This window comes from Saimiri boliviensis, chromosome 8 (genome assembly GCF_048565385.1).
Source record: "Saimiri boliviensis isolate mSaiBol1 chromosome 8, mSaiBol1.pri, whole genome shotgun sequence".
Classification (NCBI taxonomy): Eukaryota; Metazoa; Chordata; class Mammalia; order Primates; family Cebidae; genus Saimiri; species Saimiri boliviensis.
In genome coordinates, this window is record NC_133456.1 from 38128276 (window position 1) to 38149147 (window position 20872).

The window sequence follows — 20872 nt, forward strand, 5'->3', positions numbered from 1 at the left end:
TTCACCCCATTCTCAGAGATTCTGATTGATTAGTATCAGGACGGGGCTTTTGTTCCCCCAAAACACACCCCCCTGATTCTATGCCGCCATATGTTGGTAACCAATGCACAGATGACTGTCTACTCCTACGTCCTTCCCAGTCCCACCATTCGGTGCCCTCCAGCGCCCCCACGCGTTTACTCGCTGAAGGCCGCCCCCAGCCCAGCTCCTGGCCCCGCCCGAGTCCCACCCCCTGCTCCCTTCCCGCCCGGACCCATCGCCCCTCCTCCGATCGTTCTACGTGCTTTCGCGTAGCTCCGCCTTTTCTAAGTCTGCCGCCTCGCAAGATGGCTGAGAGGCTGCTGGGCTCCGAGCCGTGGAACCGCGTGAGGATTCCTAAGGCGGGGAGCCTCAGCGCAGTGATGGTGCAGCACCCAAGCGTGACCCTTCGTGAGTGAGGCGCCGGGCGAGGACCGGGGATGTTTTCGGAGGAGGCCGCCGGGCCGGGCCGGCACACGTTGGGTGGGGGTGGGGGTGGGGGCGGGCCCGGGAAGTCCCGGAGACGCTGGGAAGGGGCGCGGGGGGACACACAGGGGTCGCGCGGTCCCTGCACTTTGCTGGGGGAGCTCGTAGGGCCTCTGGCTTTGCAATTCTTCATGGAACCAACTGTGCTAATGCAGGGCTTGGAGAGGTGAAGAACTGAGGTTCAGCCGTGAGCAGAGGGGGCGGAGAGAGGTGGACTTAGCTAGTGCCGGAGAACAGTGCTGCCTGGGAACCCTTGCTCGCCCGGGCTTTGGGGAGCCTTGTTTACCCTTCCGTCCATTTCCCCTTTCAGTCCTTTTCCTGCCCCCTGCCCCCGGGGAGCGGTCGACGTCACCTAAGCACCGGGACACTATCTACTTATCTGTAAAATGGAGCTAGTCGTCCTACCACCCCTCACTGGGGCGTTGGGAATACCTAATGATGTAATTTAGGATTGTTAGGGTATATAGCACATAGTAGGTTCGCATACTAGCTCTACCCTTTGCTGGAGTTTGAGGGAATTATTGAACCTTTCTGTGCCTCATTAATCTCGCTTTCAAATGGAGATAAAAATACCTTCCTCATAGGGCTGTTGTAGGGGACGAAAGAGTTGATATTATGAAGAAAACATTTGGAACACTACCTGGCATGGTAAATGGGCACTCAAATGGTAGCTATTATGAATGTTAACTGCTTAGATCTGGGGCCCAAAGGGAGAGAATAGTCATGAGTTCTTGGTTTGTTTCTGGTTGGGCCAGTAAAGCCCCTTCCTCATCCCTCTTTTCACTAGAGACAAACTAAAAACCAGGGCTTCTGGCTGCAAAAAAGCCCAAAACTAAACAGAATAGAACAACAACAAAGTAAGGCGGGTTGGACAAGCTTGACTTAGATCATCACATCCTCTTTCCCATCTATCCATCCTACACACTTTACACATTATCCCATTTATCAGATTATCCCATCTGTCCTTCCTACACACTTTACAGATTAATCGTCCCTTTTTCTCTATTCTTTAACAATTCCTATCAGGCATGGGAAATCACCAACTCACTACCCATCCCCGAGGCAGCCCATTCTGCCTTCAGATTGTTGTTGGGACAGGAAGAAAATTGTTGTTAGGTAGCAACCAGCCTTTACTTCCCCCTAGAATGCTAGTGCTAACCTTAGAGCCATAAATAGCACATCAACTACATCTTCGACTTTATGGACTGCTACAGATTTTCAGACGAGGTAGCCTCTGCTGATGAGCACCTGGTGTTCAGTCAATCATTCATCAAATAAGATTTCCAGTTATTATGGTGCTTTTTCTTTTCCGAATATGTTTGTGTCTCCCTTACAGTGATACCCAAACACAGAACCCTTGATTTTGAAGACTGATTTTATCCATTCTGTCTTGCTTTCAGGCATAGCAACATGGGGAGTTAGAGAAGTATTACCTATGTTGTGACTTGTGCCCCACCTTCAAGGTGGGGGTGTAAGTGTACACCAAATAACTGACAGCACAGTATTCATATGAAAGATTATTAAACCATGATAAAATGCAATGTGAAGATAGAGATTCTTATTTACCAGATGTTATCTTAATGATTTCCTGGACTTTATATCATCTGTTACCATTTTCCAGCTTTTCTTAAGCTTAGAATCCTTGTGTTCTTACAGTTGAGACTGATTACATTAGTTTTTGATTCCTTTAAAACAAATAAGGAAAGATGCTTCTTTCAGTATGTTTTTAATATAATATACTTAATGTAGAAATACATACTAAATCTTATTAAATGTCTCTGCTTCAGACCTTTGGATTGCAAATGTGATTAAAGAATGCCATCTCGTCACAGTATCGCTGAAGAGCCGAGCCTTAGATGCAGAAACAGATGTGTTATGTGCAGTCCTTTACAGCAATCACAACAGAATGGGCCGCCACAAATCCCATTTGGCCCTCAAACAGGTGAGGAAGCCCTGTAGTTGAGACCCAACCTGTTCACTTGAAAATGTAGATCACACTGCCACTTACTATTTTGCTATTTATGGGACTCTCAGTAAATTATTTGTGATATATAGGTCTATAGCCCATAGTTACATGGGGCTTTTTTTTTTTTTTTTTTTTCCTGAAAGCATTTCAAAAAGTAATTTTTTAGAAAAGAAGTATGTTTAGGTTAATTCTTTCCCAGTCTTGTTTCTAATGGGTACCTAAACGTTGTCTTCATTATATACTATCTGTAACAGTGCCTTTGTTACAGATAGTATATAAAAGGATTTGAGCTCAAAGAGAAAGGATTTGAGCAATACAAAGTGTTGGACATTAAGAAGCAGTTCCTTGAGCATAATCAAAATGCTAAAATTATAAAAAGAACAAATCTGTTTACTTATTATGGGGTACATAATCTAATTGGTGGCATGTTAGAGTAAATGGGTATATAGCAAGTTGTGGTATATACCGGTTTCATGTAACGTCTGGAATTTAAGACAAAATTGGGCCCTCTAGCTCAGGCGTCCCCAAACTTTTTACGCAGGGGCCAGTTCACTGTCCCTCAGACCGTTGGAGAGCCGCCACATACTGTGCTCCTCTCACTGACCACCAATGAAAGAGATGCCCCTTCCTGAAGTGCGGCGGGTGGGGCTGGATAAATGGCCTCAGGGGGCCGCATGCGGCCCGAGGGCTGTAGTTTGGGGACGCCTGTGAAGGTCAGAGGGCTCTCCATTGTGTGACAGGGCCACCTTGCAAGTGTTTTTGAGCTTTCTGTGTACCAGGCCCTCTGTGTAGTGCTGTGTATACAGGAATGAAAAAGATGTAGTCTCTAATCTTACAGATGTGTGCTTTCTCGTTAGTTTTCTACCCCTAGTACTTAAAGTAAAAAGGATGAAGATTTTATCAAAGAAAGATACGGGATCATGGTCCTTCCCTAAATTTTCTATTCTATGTTGGCTTTTATTTTTTTTGGAGTCTTTTTAATCCAAAAGCAAGCTTGCTGACCTCAAAATGAATGTATTTCTGCTTCTGGTTTCTAGTTGTAAATAATCACCTAGTCATAAAAATTAGGTGTTCTCTCGTCTCTTTTATGTAGCCCTCCCATCCAGGCAGTCCATAAGGCAAAACTTCCTCTGCATTTGGTCACCTCTTCAGTTCTGGCTGCTATTTTCCTTTCTTAGACCTTGTCAACTTTTAGTTATCTTACTATCATAACTGATGTTTCCTCCTTCAGCTTTTCCTAAGCTCTGGCATATTCTAAATATGAAAACCAGGTTAATCATCTGAAAACACAACTTTGATTTTTAGTGGTTCTCCATTGTGTCCTGAGTAAAGACCAAACTTTTTAGCTTGGCTTACAAGATCTGTGATCTGGCTTCTTCAGTCTTATTATTAGCTCAGGCTTCTGTCTCACGTTCAGATGTGTTTATTCCAGCTAACCTGAACTCTTAACGTACCTACATGCTCACTGTTTGTTCTCCTTCTGAGTCTGCTCACCTTGTCCTGTATGTTTAGAATGCCAGCCTCTCCATGTCTGCCTGTTAAAGGCCTTCCTATTAAGTCGCATTTTAAGCCTTCCTGGCAGTGATAGTCTATGTTATAGTAATCTCATTTTAAGTTGTATTTTTCTGGTTATTACTGAAGTTGAATTCTTTTTTTTTTTTTAATTCTTGGCTATTTGGGCCTCCTCTTTGTACTTGAAGCATTTAATACAGTCTGTGTTGTGGTGAAGTTATTTGTGTATATATTTTATATTCTATGTGAGCCCTTAGGTGGGAAACATGTTTTATGCTTATGTTGCTGCTGCAGCTGCTATTACTTCTACTACTGTCTTATAACTGCTTAACATTTCGCGGTTTACAGAGAACTTTCATGTAAGTAAACAGTCCCCTAAATGAAACACAGAAAACAGTCTTGATTCCTGTTTTGTGGAGTATATGTAGGGCATGCTGGGAGATAAAATGGTATTAGAAACTTCTCTATCTCTAGTTGCTAAAAATCTAGTAGTAAAAATAGGAAGACATGTAAAATATTAACTAAATGCTAAAATAAAAAACAGACCCTATTTAAAATTGCAATTCCCTCAGCACTCCCTCTTTGCTTTACTTTTCTCCATAACTCCTAACACTACCTACCATTGATTGACTGCCTTTTTCTCCCAGCTATAACGTAAGTTCCACAAGGGCAATATAGTTTGTCCCTTTTGTTTGCCACTGTGATCCAGTTCTTAGAACAGTGTTCACTAGGCGCTCAATAGCATTAAAAATTTTTTTTAAAAAAAGGTAAGAGCCATGCCTTGTACAAAATGCTGCAGGAATTCTGTAGTCCTCAGGAATACAACACAAAGGACAGCATGAGACCGGACCTAGACAGATATAAAAATGTGGGTGGGCAATGACAACTAGAGTATCTTGCTAGAGCTGCAAATATACTTCTAGAAATTGAACCAAGGTTATGGATTCTGTTTTAGCAGCGGTTTTCAGAACAATGAAGGGAACAGTCCTTAAATTCTTTAGGGTCAGCTCCTATCTTCAGTTTTCAAGTCTGGACACTATCCTTTGAGGGAGGTATTGACAAAGCAAGATGGTAAAGCACTTGGAAAATACAGTAAGTGAACTATGTTCAAAAGGAAACAAAAGGGAAAAACTCAAGAGAAGTGAGGACGAGGAAAGATGCAGAGGAACATGAGAACAAGCTTCATACACTCAAGGAATATATTTGTTCAGTGTTTAAAGCCAATCATTTTCCTCATCTCTGTGGTACTTTATAGACTGTTGAAATTTAGTAGTTAATAATTTGCTATCTTGTTTGAGTAGTTTCACTATTTTTTTTTTTTTTTTTTTTTTTTTGAGACGGAGTTTCGCTCTTGTTACCCAGGCTGGAGTGCAATGGCACGATCTCGTCTCACCGCAACCTCCGCCTCCTGGGTTCAAGCAATTCTCCTGCCTCAGCCTTCTGAGTAGCTGGGATTACAGGCACATGCCACCATGCCCAGCTAATATTTTGTATTTTTAGTAGAGACGGGGTTTCACCATGTTGACCAGGATGGTCTCGATCTCTCGACCTCGTGATCCACCCGCCTCGGCCTCCCAAAGTGCTGGGATTACAGGCTTGAGCCACCGCGCCCGGCCGAGTAGTTTCACTATTAAAAATCATGTTGCCTCAGCAAAATTATAATCTTGAGAATAATCTATACTCATTTTGGTCCCTTTTGTAACATCAGGGTCATTGTGGCATATGCTAATTTCTTAGGAATCACCTGATCTAAAAAATGTGTTTGGCTGGATAAATTCCAAAATTGTAACCAGAAACAATTGCCTGCACTTTGGATTTCTCTAACCTGAAAAAAAAATAAGGTAGTCTGTGGTATTTAGCATATTTCCATACTTTGAAAATCTAGAACTCTTCTCTTTCCTGGTCATAATCAGTGACCATGTCTGCATTACATACACATGAATTTGAGCTGCTCTTCTTCTTTCAGGTTGAGCAATGTCTAAAACGTTTGAAAAACATGAATTTGGCAGGTTCAATTCAAGAACTGTTTGAGTTGTTTTTTCCCAGGTAAGTGGTCCAGTTGTTTTGTGATGTGGTAGGGTGGGAACTCAATGTCTTGTGATCTCCCTTTGATTTCTCTATGCTTGGTGTTGGAATATAATCATTATACCTCAGCTGTATAAATTTTAACATGGAGTACCTGGTGTTCGTGGTAATCTTCTGACATTGGTGTATGGGGAGTGACGAGTGTGAACTTTGGGTCATGGTAGATTGTATTAAAACATCAGTGGGCTGTTACTGCATATAACTACTTCAAATTGACCTTAAAGCAAGTCTTCACTTGAAAACTGCTATAGAAATGTTTTATATTTTAAAATGTAATGGGAGCTTGCAGATAGCTGAACATGTACGTGAAGGGTAACCCAGTGAGGGCATGGAAGCTCTATGCCCCTTCTGCCATACCTTGCCTTATGCATCTCTTTATTTGAATCTTTTGTCATATCCTTTATAATAAAGTGGTAAATGTAAAATAAACCTTTTTTTTTGGTTTAATGAAAGTAACGTACTTTTTCTTTTTTTTTTTTTTTTTTTTTTGTCAAGTAAAAATCAGCCTGTAAATACCAGTGCCATCCCCGGTCAGCCAGTGATGGAAGTGGTGCTCATGAAGGTTTTGGGAGCCTGCAAGTTGTTGCTTCGCTTGTTGGACTGCTGCTGCAAAACATTTCTGTATCCTTGAATCTCTTAAAATATACCTTCTTTTGAATTGAAATTGTTTGGATATATTTAACAGTAGTTTTGTTTGAAAGCTAACACTTGATAGGAGTTATAACCTGTAGGAATTTTTAAACTTTTGCTTCTTGGCCTCCTTTTCTCAGGAATTGCCTGATGTGGCCATTGCCAGAGACTGCCTGTCACTCTTCAGCATGTATTATCTAAAAGCATTGATAGCTAGAAATTCTTAATCTTAGAAACTAAACTTTAAGAATTAAATTTAATAATGGGAGCACTAGCAGAGTGTTTATTACCATATTTTAAAGTTTAAAATTCTTCAATAGAACATGCTTTAAGGCTTACCTTTAAGAAAATTCTCTTGGCCGGGCGCGGTGGCTCAAGCCTGTAATCCCAGCACTTTGGGAGGCCGAGGCGGTTGGATCACGAGGTCGAGAGATTGAGACCATCCTGGTCAACATGGTGAAACCCCGTCTCTACTAAAAATACAAAAAATCAGCTGGGCATAGTGGCGTGTGCCTGTAATCCCAGCTACTTAGGAGGCTGAGGCAGGAGAATTGCCTGAACCCAGGAGGCGGAGGTTGCGGTGAGCCGAGACTGTGCCATTGCACTCCAGTCTGGGTAACAAGAGCAAAAACTCCTTCTCAAGAAAAAAAGAAAATTCTCTTTACTTCCAAACTTAACAAAATCCAAATTAACTTTGGTTTTGTTTTCCCACCTTAAATTGATTTTCCAGCTGGACTGTGAAACATCTACGTTTGCAAGAGTTCATTATTTTAAACCTTGTGATAGTAGGGCTGGTGAGCAGGTTATGGTATGTACATACCTCTGATATCCTTCATTTCTTTATCATTTCCTTTCAGCCTAGTTTTTTTATTGGTATTCAAACTTACTTTCCTATGGGGTTATGGAAGGTGCAGGTATCTCTTTTTTGATTTGATCAGAGTTTTTTGGGGTTAGATGGGAAGCCGAGTGCTGATGGTTATGTCAAAGGAGTAGGCTTGGTATCTCAATCTGCAAGATCAGTCCAACATTGAGCAACTAAAAAAATTGGGAGTGACTGGTGTGACATTGAAATCTAGGTCATGGTAGGTTGTAGTGAAACATCAGTGGACTTGTATTGAGCATTAAAAAAAATTATTGTCTGGGACTGGGAATTGCAGTAATAAATAATTGTCGGCCGTAGTCACACTACAACAGGCCATTTAAAATGATGCTATTCCTGGGCTGGCTATGTCACTTGATTCCTTCTGTCACTTGGTTTCTAATTTGTAATGGCAATGATAAATGCAATTTTTGACCTTCTTATGTGCTACCTGAAACACCACTTCTTTTCTAAGCATATTGAGTTAATGTACGCTGATAATACTTGCAAACTAAAGAGATGTTCTTTTACATGTCTCTCAGTACGAATTGTGAAACTGATCTGATGGATAATTAGAATTTGTCTGTATTCATAAGAAGGCCTGTTTTGGGCCATTTCAAGCAATTAAGATTATTAGCTCTAATATGAATGTAAGAAAACACTGGGAGGGGGCAAAAAAGTTTTTCTGTGCTTAGAGATTGAAAACCTTGTTTTGATGTCTTAACCTGGATATCTCAGGTACTATTTCCTATTGTTTTGTTTTTTATCCTGATTCTTAATCAGAGATAACAGTGTTTGATCACAAATCATATTATTTTAAAATGCTAAACCTGCGAAACTTTTCTGTAATGAAAATAGCTTTAATTTTTGCTGATTACAATAATACATGCCTATTTTAAGAGATTAAAGAAAAATGTAAAGAACCTGAAGTTTGCCTAAAATCTCATCTAGATAAAACCACACTTAAGTCTTTGATATGCATCCTTTTGTACATTTCTCCATGTAGTACTTTGTTTTTGAATATAAATATATTTTTCCTGGTGGACTGTCGTATGGTTTTTTGAGTAATGTTTTTTTTTGTTTTTGAGCTGGAATCTTGCTCTGTCACCAGGCTGGAGTGCAGTGGTGAGATCTTGGCTCACTGCAGCCTCCACCTCCTGGGTTCAGGTGTCTCCTGCTTCAGCCTCCCCAGTAGCTGGGACTACAGGCGTGCACCACCACGCCTGGCTAATTTTTTTTTTTTTTTTTTTTTTTGCATTTTAGTAGAGACTGAGTTTCATCATGTTGGCCAGTATGGTCTTGATCTCCTGACCTCGTGATCTGCCCACCTTGGCCTCCCATAGTGCTAGGATTACAGGTGTGAGCCACTGTGCCAAGCCTTGAGTAACATTTTATACTTGGGATTTTTTTGTTGGGTTGGACTAATCTGGCTGTTGCAAGTGTGCACTATAGAGTTTTTTATACATACTGGAAGACCTTGATAGCCATTTATTTTCAGCTTTTACTCTTGCAAGTTTTTTATGTGATCTGCAAATTGTAATTACTGGCTAATTAGCTTCTGTTTCTTTCTCTAGGGTTCTCTATAAAGGTGTTTTTAAAAGGTTGATTTTGTTCTACGAGACTTTGTTTGGATTGCTTCAAGAGGTGTCTAGGATTCAACCAATGCCTTACTTCAAAGATTTTACCTTTCCTTCTGATATCACTGAATTTTTAGGAGAGCCATTTTTTGAAGTCTTTGAGAAAGAAATACCTACAGCTTTTGCAACTAGAGGAATAAGTAAATGGCTAAATAAGCTGTTTTTAATAAGTGAGCAGTCACCAAAGGCCATTGAAGAAATCTTACTTGGAATTTCCAAAAATGATGAACAAATTAAGATAAATACACAGAATAATGAGGATCTTGGACAGCCAGTAAAGAATAAGAAAGTTTTCAAAGGTAATTTGCTTTGATACAGCACATACTCTAGTAAAACAAAAAGCAAATAGAAAGAAACCTGTTCAAAGTATAGTCCTGCAATGCATGGAAAGGAATTCAATATCTCACATCTTAATTTTGACCCACATTGATTATCTTTAGAGAGGTATTGTAATACCTATGCCTTCTAAGCTTGAGTACTTAAAGATGTTTTTTTATTTCTGTAGTAGCTTCCTAGTTTTTTTGCTTGCTTTATTTCGTATGTAGTAATTTAGCAAGAAATGTCATGCACTTAATTATTTGTTGTAGATTTGAAAATAGTGTGCCTAAGTTTTTTTATCTATAATTTTTCCACCTCCACAGAAAAGTCATCAGAATTTGATGTGAGGGCTTTCTGCAACCAGTTGAAACACAAAGCTACTCAGGTTTGTCTGGCTTCATTAAATTTAGCTTATGATTTCTGCTAATTTGTAGAGGATGCTTCTTACCAAGGGCAGAGATTGAATTTTCTCATTTTATCCCCAGCTCTAAGCTTAATGCCTTCTTATTGTCAGTGTTTGCTTCTGAATGAATAGGGGCAGGGGATTTTTAATACATCCAGTTAATTCAGTTAATAGAGTACCTTTAAAAATGTTTTAGTAGGAGTTTCTGTAGAATGTTAACGTAACTGCAAGATCTATCATTAAGTATGGATTGTGCTGCAGGTTAAGAGTACAGGCTTTGCAGTCAGACAGATGGTTTGAATCCTGGCTTTGGTACTAGCTGTGTGACCTTCTGTAAGTTTCCTGATCTCTTAGAATCTCTGTTTTGTAACAGTAATATGTGCCTTCTAGGGTTGTGCCAGTTTAATGCAGGTAAAGTCTTCAGGAGTCTGGAGTGTGCCAAGCATTTAATTGCAGTTAGATGTTATTAGCTACTGTCACCATTTTGGTCTCATCATCCTCATCATTTGTCATGAAGCTATTCCTTTACTGTTGTTGAGATTCAAGTTTTAACATGATTTATTAATGTCTGTAAATTCTGTTTGTTCTGAACCTAACAGCATATAAGTATATCAGCATTAGTGTTTTACTCAGTAACTTGACTTTTTTTTTTTTAACCCCGTCTTTGCAAAATGTCTTTACTTCTGATATTCTTCATGGGTTAGTTTACTTCAAGAATTCTTAAGCGTACTTTCTTGAACTTTAAGGACTCCATCTTCCATTCCAATTCATTAATTCAGAGTGAGGAATAATACTTTCTGTGCCAGGCACTGTTCTAAGTGCTTTATATACATGAAGTCATATAATTATTAATAGCACAAAAGCTCTGTAAGGTGGGCACTCTTATTACTGTTTTCATATTTCAGATGAGGAAATTGAGGCATAAGAAAGGCCAAGAAAGTTGGCCAGGCCACATAGTGAATAAATGGCAGGGCTGCGATTTGAATAAAGGCAGTATGGTTTCGTAGTCTCTTCGTTACCATTCACCAGTCCCCAGAATAGTTTTTCAACTGTGTCTCAAGAACTATGGTGCTTTGTGAGCCTTCAAACTTCTGCAGCCCATGCACCTGTTTGTAGATGAGCTGGTTTTGAAGCTGGTGGGTCAGCATCCCTCTTATTCAAGACTAATTGCTAATATATTTTTCGCAAATAGCACTAACATGCTTAGCTTGCATTTAAAGCAGACTACTTCTGTAAACATAAACTATTGACATGGATTGTTACTTTTATATTTTCTACTTCTTTTTAAAGTTCCTTTTAAGTGTAAGAAATTTGGAAGAAGGTAAGCAGAAAAATAGAGCACATCATGTTATAGGTACATATTTTCATTAAAAAACAGTAAACGTGGCCAGGCATGGTGGCTCACGCCTATAATCCCAGCACTTTAGGAGGCCGAGGCGGGTGGATCACGAGGTCAAGAGATCGAGACCATCCTGGTCAACATGGTGAAACCCCGTCTCTACTAAAAATAGAAAAATTAGCCGGGCATGGTGGCGCACGCATGTAGTCCCAGCTACTCGGGAGGCTGAGGCAGGAGAATTGCTTGAACCCAGGAGGTAGAGCTTGCAGTGAGCCGAGATGGTGCCATTGCACTCCAACCTGGGTAACAAGAGCGAAACTCCATCTCAAAAAAAAAAAAAAAGAAAAGAAAAAGAAACAGTAAATGTGTTTTCAGAAAAGAAAAAGAAAATCCAAATGTGACTTGATATAGAAAGAAGGGGTTGAAGAAGCAAAGGTGCTTTGTCAAGATGGTTGAAGTAGAACTGGAAGTGTTGCTCAGTTGAGCATTTTTAACAGATGTTCAGCAGTCATTAGCTGATTAATGGGCCTACTCTGCTGGGCACTTTGCAAGGCCCCATGTCTTTCCTGTTTTCAGAAACATTTCTAACAATGAAGATGTTTGCTCAGGATATGGAAATAAGTGAAAAACAAGTTGTGATAGTCTAGTGATGTAGAGAAGGGCTTTTCAGTGACCCCAACCCCCAACCCCCTGCAGTTAGGCTTTTGCCAGCATTTAATCATGTGAGGTTTTATTGTTGTGTGAGATATGTGTGTTAGAATATTTATGTTAACTTTCCTGTTTCCATCTAATGCAGCTGCAGATGGAACCTGTCCTGGTACACAGGGGGAACAAAACAACTTGTATTTGGAGCAGTGGAGAAAAATTCAGGGTTTAAAGACATGAGGAAAGCTTAGTTAGCAAAAAAAATTTCCTTAAAGATTGATAATTCATTTTTTAAAATTTTTGTGGCTACCTAGCAGGTATATGTATTTATGGGGTACATAAGATATTTTGTTACAGACATATAGTGCATAATAATCACAGGGCGATTGGTGTATCCATCACTTCAGGCATTTAAGGACTGATCATTCTAATTTTTAAATTTTGATTGTGAGCTAGCTTTCCCTGTTGTCATATAATTACAAATCAGTAACACGTCATATTTTTCTCATCTTTTCACATTTCAGACCAGCTTTGATTTTAAACTAAAGACAACCAAGCATTCTTCTCAGAAAGTGATATCAACTTCTCAAGCCAGAAGTTTTGTGCAAAGATTCCAAGAGGCTGAGTCTTTCACACAACTTTCTGAAGAAATCCAAATGGCAGTTGTATGGTGCAGGAGCAAAAAACTCAAGGCTCAGGCCATTTTTCTGGGTAACAAACTTCTTAAAAGCAACCGGCTTAAACATCTGGAAGCTCAAGGTACTAGGTAGGTGTATAACAAAATTTATGTTTCTTTACTTTTCCTGTTGTTATGAGTAAAAGCATATATTCAGGTCATTTTTCTTTAAATGTGATGTCCAGCAGCCACAGCGGGGCTAAATTGGGATTTACTCAAACTGCAATTGCATTTGTTGCTTTTGTTGTAAGAGCAAAGCTATATATATCATTGGAGGAAGAAGATAAGCAGGTTAATTGGACTTCAGTCATTTATGCTCTTCGCTCATGCAGGAAGCATTAAGAGTATCTGGTGTGCTGAGCCTGAAGATACACTGCATAAAGACAGGAGTTGGTCTTCAGGGAGCTCAGGGTCTTGTGGGCAAAGGCAGCTTTTCTGCAGACAGCTTTAGTGCAATGGGATCAGGGTATGAGAGCAGAAGCAGAAGGTGCCTACCTCCTATGAGGCCCATACCAGACTTCTGGGGTCATGGTCAGGTTTGCTGTTTGTAGTGGCTGGACACTCTATATATTGATTTCTTTTCTGTGATTTTTATATTCAGAACTGTTTAAGGGTGCTTATCTTTGCTTGTGAACCAGTATTGCATCAAGCATTACGTGAAGTTAGAAGTTAGACATTAGACACTTCAGGGCTTAATGATTTCAGACACAAATAGGTATTAAGAGCCTATTCCACCTTCACAGAGGCAATTATTCTGACCTGTTTTTTAATGTTTTCTTTAAGAAATAGCCTGTGCATACCCCATAGTTTATTATCCATAGTTATCCATAGCTATGGCTATTAGCTAACAGGTGTTCAGGGCTTCAAAATTCATTCTTGGGATGAACCAGCTATTGAAAATGTGTTAATTTTTTTTTTAATTTACAGAAAAGATAGTCCTGTTTTAGAAAAAAAAATAGTATACAGTGGGTTTTGTAACACATTTTGATTAGGAGCTATGGGAAAAGTGGTTGAATATTCCTAAGGGATAAAGTGCTTGAGGAGTTTTTACATTGAGGTGGGCCCCCTACAGCTCTGTAATAACCTAAAAGTGATCTGTTCTATGGCTGAAAATGCAGTCTGAGATGTAGAGAGGCATTCTGTTTAAAATTGGGTTTAAAGATCGAGTGTGGTGGCTCACACCTGTAATTCCAGCACTTTGGGAGGCTGAGGTGAGTGGATCATAAGATCAGAAGTTCAAGACCAGTCTGACCAACATGGTGAAACCCCGTCTCTACTGAAAATACAAAAATTAGCCAGGTGTGGTGGTGCATGCCTGTAATCCCAGCTACTCAGGAGGCTGAGACAGGAGAACGCTTGAACCCGGGAGGCAGAGGTTGTAGTGAGCCGAGGTTGCACCACTCACTTCAGCCTGGGTGACAGTGAGACTCCACCTCAAAAAAACAAAACAAAACAAAGAATGGGTTTAAAATCAAGGGTGGATGAGGCAGAGGTAACAACTAAAAGTTAATGAGAAGGGTAGCAAACTGGTGTTTATTGCTTAAACTATTATTCAGTACTCCCCCAGATACAGTGCTCCTTCATATGGCAGTGTTTTGCTGTTTCATTCAAATATTCATAGGAAACTTTCTAATTTATTGAATGTCCATAACATTGTGGGGTACACAGTATGTTTCCCATTTCATAGATGGGTAAATGGAGGATTTTGCTCAAGGGGTTAGATGTGGAACTCAATTCAGGCCCTCTGTTTTCCTTTCAACTTGGAAGTACACCCACCTGCTCGCCACTTAAAAGTCACTGCTTATAGTAAGATAAGAAAATGGTTAGCCGGGCGTGGTGGCTCAAGCCTGTAATCCCAGCACTTCGGGAGGCTGAGGCGGGTGGATCACGAGGTCGAGAGATCGAGACCATCCTGGTCAACATGGTGAAACCCTGTCTCTACTAAAGATACAAAAAATTAGCTGGGCATGGTGGCACGTGCCTGTAATCCCAGCTACTCAGGAGGCTGAGGCAGGGGAATTGCCTGAGCCCAGGAGGTGGAGGTTGCGGTGAGCTGAGATCGCGCCATTGCACTCCAGCCTGGGTAACAAGAGCGAAACTCTGTCTCAAAAAAAAAAAAAAGAAAAGAAAATGGTTTGGAAGCAGAGATTATGATTTACTTTATTATAATGGGCTTCCTCAAAGTTTTCTATCCATGCTCATCTTTTAAAATCTATGGCAAATAGTGAAACAATTGAGCAAGGCATGGATAAACCTTGTGGCAGTGTACCCTGTGTGGAAGCAAAACATCTAAAATGATCAGCTGTTGTACTTCTGAATTTCCAAACTTGCAGAATCATAGTAAGGGTACGGCTGTTAGTTTGTCTGGGCCAGAAGCCCTGTCTTCACATTGTTTTATAAACTCTTAGCCTTTATTCCTTTTTCCTTGTTCATTTTCTGCCACAGCATGAAGTTGATTCTCCAGATTCGGATAAATATATACTGTCAGATTTTTTCATTTGTTATGTTTCATCATACCCACTCATTACATTATGAACAGATTAGCAGTTATGAGTGAAAAGCTATGACACTAAAGTATGGAGGTATCTCAGCATTCAGCTGATTGCCAGGCAGCTGTACTTGTGAGAGTTTGAAAGCAAAATGGGGACAAATCTACATTTCAATCAGAGGACATTTGTGTTCTGAAGAAAAACAGCTTTGGGGTGAAACTCTTAATATTTTTTGATGTGGTTCTGGGATTGTACACAGGCACTGGATTTGTAGATAAGTTGTGTATTTTTCTTCTCAGTTGGTAAAAGTGCTTGAGAATGTTTTTCTGCATCTTAAGCCCAGATTTTTCCCCTCTCTGTCCTTTAAAGTTTGCCGAAGAAACTAGACTGCATAAAAACGTCTATTTGCAACTGCCTTCTTCGTGGCTCAGGTATTAAAACTTCAAAGCATCATCTGAGACAGAGAAGATCACAGAATAAATTTTTACGGAGACAAAGGAAACCACAAAGAAAGCTGCAGTCGACTCTTTTAAGGGAAATTCAGTTCTCTCAAGGGACTCAGAATGTTGCTGCAGATACTGGTGCTAAGTGGAGACTCGCACACTGTACTGTGTATAGAACTGATCTCTACCCTAAGAGTAAGCAATTCTTGAGTAGTGGAGTTTCAATGACTGTCATGCAAACTAAGGGGAAAATGATTCATGAAAATCTTAGAGGTATCCATGAAAATGAAACTTATTCGTACACGGTGATGCAAAGAAATAAAAACAGTACATCAGGAACTATTAAGGAGACAGATGACATTGATGATATTTTTGCTTTAATGGGAGTTTAGATGTTCGTACATGAGACTTAATAAGTGATTAACAAGGCTAGTTCAGTATTCTGTTTTAATTGGAACTGCTGAGACCTGGAAGTACCACCTGGACTCACAGAGGAGCTGCTTTAGAGCAGCATTGCAGAGGAATTAATTCCATTTCAGTTAGATTTACATTTAAAGTAGCACTGTGCCATTCATCAACAAGTATTTCTTTTTGGCTTCAACCACATGCCAGGTGTTAAGATGAAAAGTCTGCCACAGCCTGCCTTTGAGAACCAGATGTAATTCCTTGAGTGAGGCTAGTAAGTCTCTCTGAGACAGTTTAATAACCATTTGCAAAAACCATTGTGCCTTGAGGTAGATGAGGGAGGATGAGGAGTAGCAAGGAAACACCTGAAAGGTCACTTTGGCCTTATTAGCTGCATTGTAGATAGCTCTGCCTCTTAATACTAAAGTTTGTAGCTCCTGACAATTGTGCTGTCTTGTTTATATATTGGAATTGATCATCAAGCGTTGCCACTGCTTGTATTACCAGGGCCTGGTTACAACCATTATTTCTGTTCATTTGTTCATCTTATATTAAAGTTGAGTTTGGAATTCTCCAAGAAGTTTTAATTTTCTTTATTTGGATGCCAGTGATTGATTCCAAATAAACCTTTTTTACAAAAAGGATATAAAGTGGTTCATGGCAACATATGAAAAACAACAGGATAACAAGTAGTTGAGAAAGTAAAATGAGAAAATCACGTTAGGAGACACACAAAATAGACCCAGGAATGAGGCTAGTACATTTATAATTTGGTGTTGATGCTGTAATCTGATAGGGGATGTTGCTTTATACTACTGCTCTGAGGGTATATGTCTTAAGTATTTTCAAATAATGATGTGAAGTTTGAGGTAGGTATTTTTCCAGTGTCCTAACTTTTCTAGAATTAGGTTAATAAGCTTTTGTCATACCCTTGACTTTTGTTACATAGAGATGTAAAGAAAAAGCAGTACTGTAGTATGTACTGCATCCTTCTTTTCCTCAGCCACCCTTTTATTTCCCTTCCATTCTTTTCGGCTTCCTTCCTTCCCTGTCTGCCTTCTGCATTTTCTCAGTTTATCTCTACCAGTGGTTCTCAAACGTTAGACTTTTTGAGAATCACGTGGTGGCAGATGAGCCCTTTCCCAGAGACTGATAAACGGGCCAGAAACCTGGATTTTTAACAAGGGTCCCGAGTGATTTTGATGCAAGTGGCCCCAAATCCAGTTATATCAACACTGCTTTAGCTTCTCTCTTGTTAACTGGTTTCTTAATCTTTAGTCACTTTTCATATTCCTTTTTGCTGCCTACCAAATGATAGTAGCTATTTAGTGGCTTAAAGTATGGACAATAATAATGAGATTTCATTCCAGAGAAGTCCAGAAAGGCCATTAACTTCTAAGTGTCCTTGTGTTCAATACATTTCCTTTACCTATTAGGAAATGGAGGGTAAATTAGTAAGAGAACTGGTATATAGCTTTGTGGACCATAAGGCTAATTTAAAAAAAAAAAAAACACTTTTGTAGAGATACCATGTTGCTTAGGCTGGTCTCACTGGACTCAAGAGATCTATGCACTTTGGTCTCCCAAAGTGCTGGGATTATCCATGCCCTAGTGAGTAGCAACTTTATCACTTTTGGACACACAGGTCATTTATAAGAACAGTGTTTGAGACCTCCTTTGTGCCACTTCAAATCCTCTTGGCCTTCGTAACTACAGTCACTGCTGTGGCAACCAGTTTCAAGTAGGGGCTGAATGTTGCCTTTTCCTCTGGGGAACTTCTCACTTCCTGCCCCTGAGCCTCTGAGCAGCTGCAGGAATTGCCTGGCACTTGGGTATGTACAACCCGGAAGAGGTGTGGGGCCACCCCATCCCCTCATCAAAGAAATTCAGAGGCACAGTGTAAAGCTAAAATAACTCCATCTTGGATACTAATCTACCAGGTTGACTTCTGATAACTTGTTCTAGGAATGCCTCTAAGATTTCTACATTTATCTACTATTAAAATAATACATACTCACTGTAAATCCTGGCCTTAAGCAAATTATATGCTATGCTGCACACAGCATTCTTGCCTTTCCCTGAGGGTTGACTTCAGTGTCTTACGTGTTCCTTCTGAAGCATGTATGCCCTTTTCTCTATGGCATATAAGCCTTGGGTCTGCAGGTAACTGCGGGGATCCACTGTCTCATCACTGCCTGAGACACAGCTTCTGTGCAGAAGTCCCTATTAAATGTTTCTGACAAACTGGATTTGGCAGCCTCTTTGGCATCTCAGCACCCTCAGCCTTTGAGGGTAGGCTGCACAGAACCTGCTCCCTTTATGTGTATGTAGAACACATATTTCCTAAGACTTCTCAGATGTTCCCTCAAGATCTAGCACTAGTGTCTGTTTTGGCTGACTCAATGAATATGTCATTAATAGGCTTGTCTGTCTTGTTTCATTTTGCCACTGTTCCCTGGGATCACTTTCCAAATTTATATATTTATGCTTTTGGCTCAGGCTCTGCTTATAGAACCAAGAATAAGACAAAGCAGTACAGTAACACTGGCAGACAATTAGATGACTTGTAAGAAAATTCTTGTCACTTATGTATTTTATGAATGCCTATATTAAAAAATCATTTTGGCTGAAAATACCGCTAGTTCATGAATTAGACCAATTCCATGAACTATGAAACAACTGACAATATGTTCAGATTGAGTTTTCTGAAAGCCACAAAATTGGTTTATAGCTTTAATTTTTTATCCAGCACTACAGCTATAATCTCTTACTATTCAGCTTCACTTTGAAAAACTAAGCCACTTATATGAATAGGTCAGTGGCACCTGCAAAAAAAATCTTTTCTATTAACTTTATTTGAAAGGCTTTAACTTTCCATTCTGAACCTTAAATGTAGCAGTCTAAACTGTCCTGTCAGCTTTTTTCTCTTGCCCTTTGCAAATTAGTTTTCTTACCTAAAGCTATTTTTGTTTTTTGATTTTTCACTAGTGAAAATGTTACTTGCCTTATGAAAGGACATTTCATGTGATAAATCTAGCTGTGAATTTTGCTGTATTTCTTTGTTGGTTTAGCTTTACAAATGTGTAGCTGTCTTCTCACATGCTACCTTTTGTAAAACCATTCATTTTAATCTTTTTTTTTTTTTTTTTTTTTTTTGAGACAGAGTTTCGCTCTTGTTACCCAGGCTGGAGTGCAATGGCGCGATCTCGGCTCACCGCAACCTCCGCCCGCTGGGTTCAGGCAATTCTCCTGCCTCAGCCTCCGGAGTAGCTGGGATTACAGGCACGCGCCACCATGCCCAGCTAATTTTTGCACCTTTACTAGAGACGAGGTTTCACCATGTTGACCAGGATGGTCTCGATCTCTTGACCTCGTGATCCACCCGCCTCAGCCTCCCAAAGTGCTGGGATTACAGGCTTGAGCCACCGCGCCCGGCTCATTTTAATCTTAATAGCTTTCAAGGTTAGAGTAACAAATGAATTTCAGAGAAATCACGTAAGTTGCCCAAGATCCAACATACATAATAAACATCAGAACTGGAACCTGAATTCTGTTCTTTTGGTTGTTTCCAACATGGACTAACACTTTATCAAGAGTGTTTTCAATATTCAAATAGGGACTCACATAGGCTTACATAGGAACATTTCATCAACTTACCTACTGATGCTTAACAGAAAAGCAGCCTCCTTTTAGCCTATTTTAATGTTTTTTAAAAAATACACATAGTAGACATTTTCTTTAAAAGACAAAAGCGCAATAAAACAGCAAACCCTTCTCTACATAGTTGTAACAGGTTTTCATTTTATAGACTTCTGTATGCTCTTGTCAGTTTGTGAAAATAGGGCATCTGTTCCAATGGACACCATAATTCAATTACTTATAAACCTTTTTTTCCCCGAGGCACTAATTCTTGTTTTGACTTCTCAAAGTTGCAGATTTTAAAGCTGAAATGATCTTCCTGGAAGTTACAGATGCACATTTAAATTAATGTTGAAATTCTTCTAGGTATTTAACTCCAGTTAGCAGAAAGCTTTTTCTTTTTCTTTTTTTTTTGAATCTTCAGCTAAACTGGGAGCCATTAATTAGTCAAGTCAAGATTTCCTGTTATATTTGCTATAAAGCATCTGAGTAAATGGATTCCAGAAAAGGTCACAGCACTGTGAAAAGAAAAAATAATTTTCTTCCTTTCCTCAGAGATAAAATCTGAATTCATCAATTAAAAAATTTATAAATTCTTGTGATTTCATGCATGAAAGCAGAACATCTTTTAATCTGTTCTAGCTTTCTTCTCTTCCCCCAGCCGCTTCGTGTAGTAGTCTAAGATCTGATGATCAATGTTATCTCATCCATTTCCTTCATGATTCCAAAAATTTCAGTATACCTTCCATCTTGCTTTGTTTTCCAGAATAAGTCTTGATTTTTTTAGTTTGTTTTTTTTTTTTTTTTCATTCTGCCTGGGTTTTTTATTTTTATTTTTTTAATATTCTAGTTTGTTCTTTTTGTAACAAAAATTCAATTACCTTGTTAGACTTTTCAAAAAATTTACTATTATTTTATATATTATTTTTATATGATTGTATATATTATTTATCTACCTGTCTTTCTATATCCAACCATCCATCAGTATGGAGATCAGTCAAAATGTTTCTCAGGTATGGATATACTACAGTTTTTTTGTTTTTGCTGTTTTTGAGATGGAGTCTTTCTCTGTCACCCAGGCTGGAGTGCAATGGTGCGATCTTTGGCTTACTGCAACCTCCGCCTTCCGGGTTCAAGTGATTTTCCTGCCTCAGCCTCTCGAACAGCTGAGATTACAGGCGTCTGCCACCACACCTGGCATGCATATATATATATAATTATATATATATTATATAATTATATATATACTATATATATTAAAATATATATATTAAAATATAAATTTAAAAAATATATATATTATATATATATTTTATATATAT

At 39.3% G+C, this 20872-nt stretch overlaps 2 protein-coding genes across 4 annotated transcripts in view; one reads left to right on the forward strand and one right to left on the reverse strand.

The window, feature by feature from the left end:
• The window catches only part of GTPBP8 (GTP binding protein 8), a 156580-nt gene that overhangs the window by 5050 nt on the left and 130658 nt on the right, over nucleotides 1–20872 (reverse strand). The window contains exon 9 of one of the 3 annotated variants that reach the window (XM_074404381.1): nucleotides 7428–14007. The exons of 1 other annotated variant lie outside the window; for it this stretch is intronic. In XM_074404381.1, coding sequence (XP_074260482.1) covers nucleotides 13902–14007 — 106 coding nt within the window. In that variant the 3' untranslated portion in view covers nucleotides 7428–13901. Of the gene's footprint in view, nucleotides 1–7427; nucleotides 14008–16489; nucleotides 20069–20872 lie in introns of those variants that run through there. One more of the 3 variants, XM_003935456.4, reaches the window with a different exon arrangement.
• On the forward strand, nucleotides 290–16491 carry RMP64 (ribonuclease MRP subunit p64). Its single transcript, XM_010345988.3, has 9 exons — nucleotides 290–429; nucleotides 2292–2446; nucleotides 5949–6028; nucleotides 6563–6688; nucleotides 7428–7505; nucleotides 9131–9492; nucleotides 9835–9896; nucleotides 12423–12664; nucleotides 15433–16491. The coding sequence occupies exons 1-9, from the start codon at nucleotides 327–329 to the stop codon at nucleotides 15896–15898; spliced, it is 1674 nt and encodes a 557-aa protein (XP_010344290.2). The 5' UTR covers nucleotides 290–326; the 3' UTR covers nucleotides 15899–16491.

Excerpts from the sequence above, each read along its gene's own strand:
- RMP64 (XM_010345988.3), top strand. The coding sequence starts at position 327 with ATGGCTGAGAGGCTGCTGGGCTCCGAGCCGTGGAACCGCGTGAGGATT. Across the intron at positions 430-2,291 it reads GCACCCAAGCGTGACCCTTC|ACCTTTGGATTGCAAATGTG; the intron begins GTGAGTGAGGCG and ends TCTCTGCTTCAG. Across the intron at positions 2,447-5,948 it reads CCCATTTGGCCCTCAAACAG|GTTGAGCAATGTCTAAAACG; the intron begins GTGAGGAAGCCC and ends TTCTTCTTTCAG.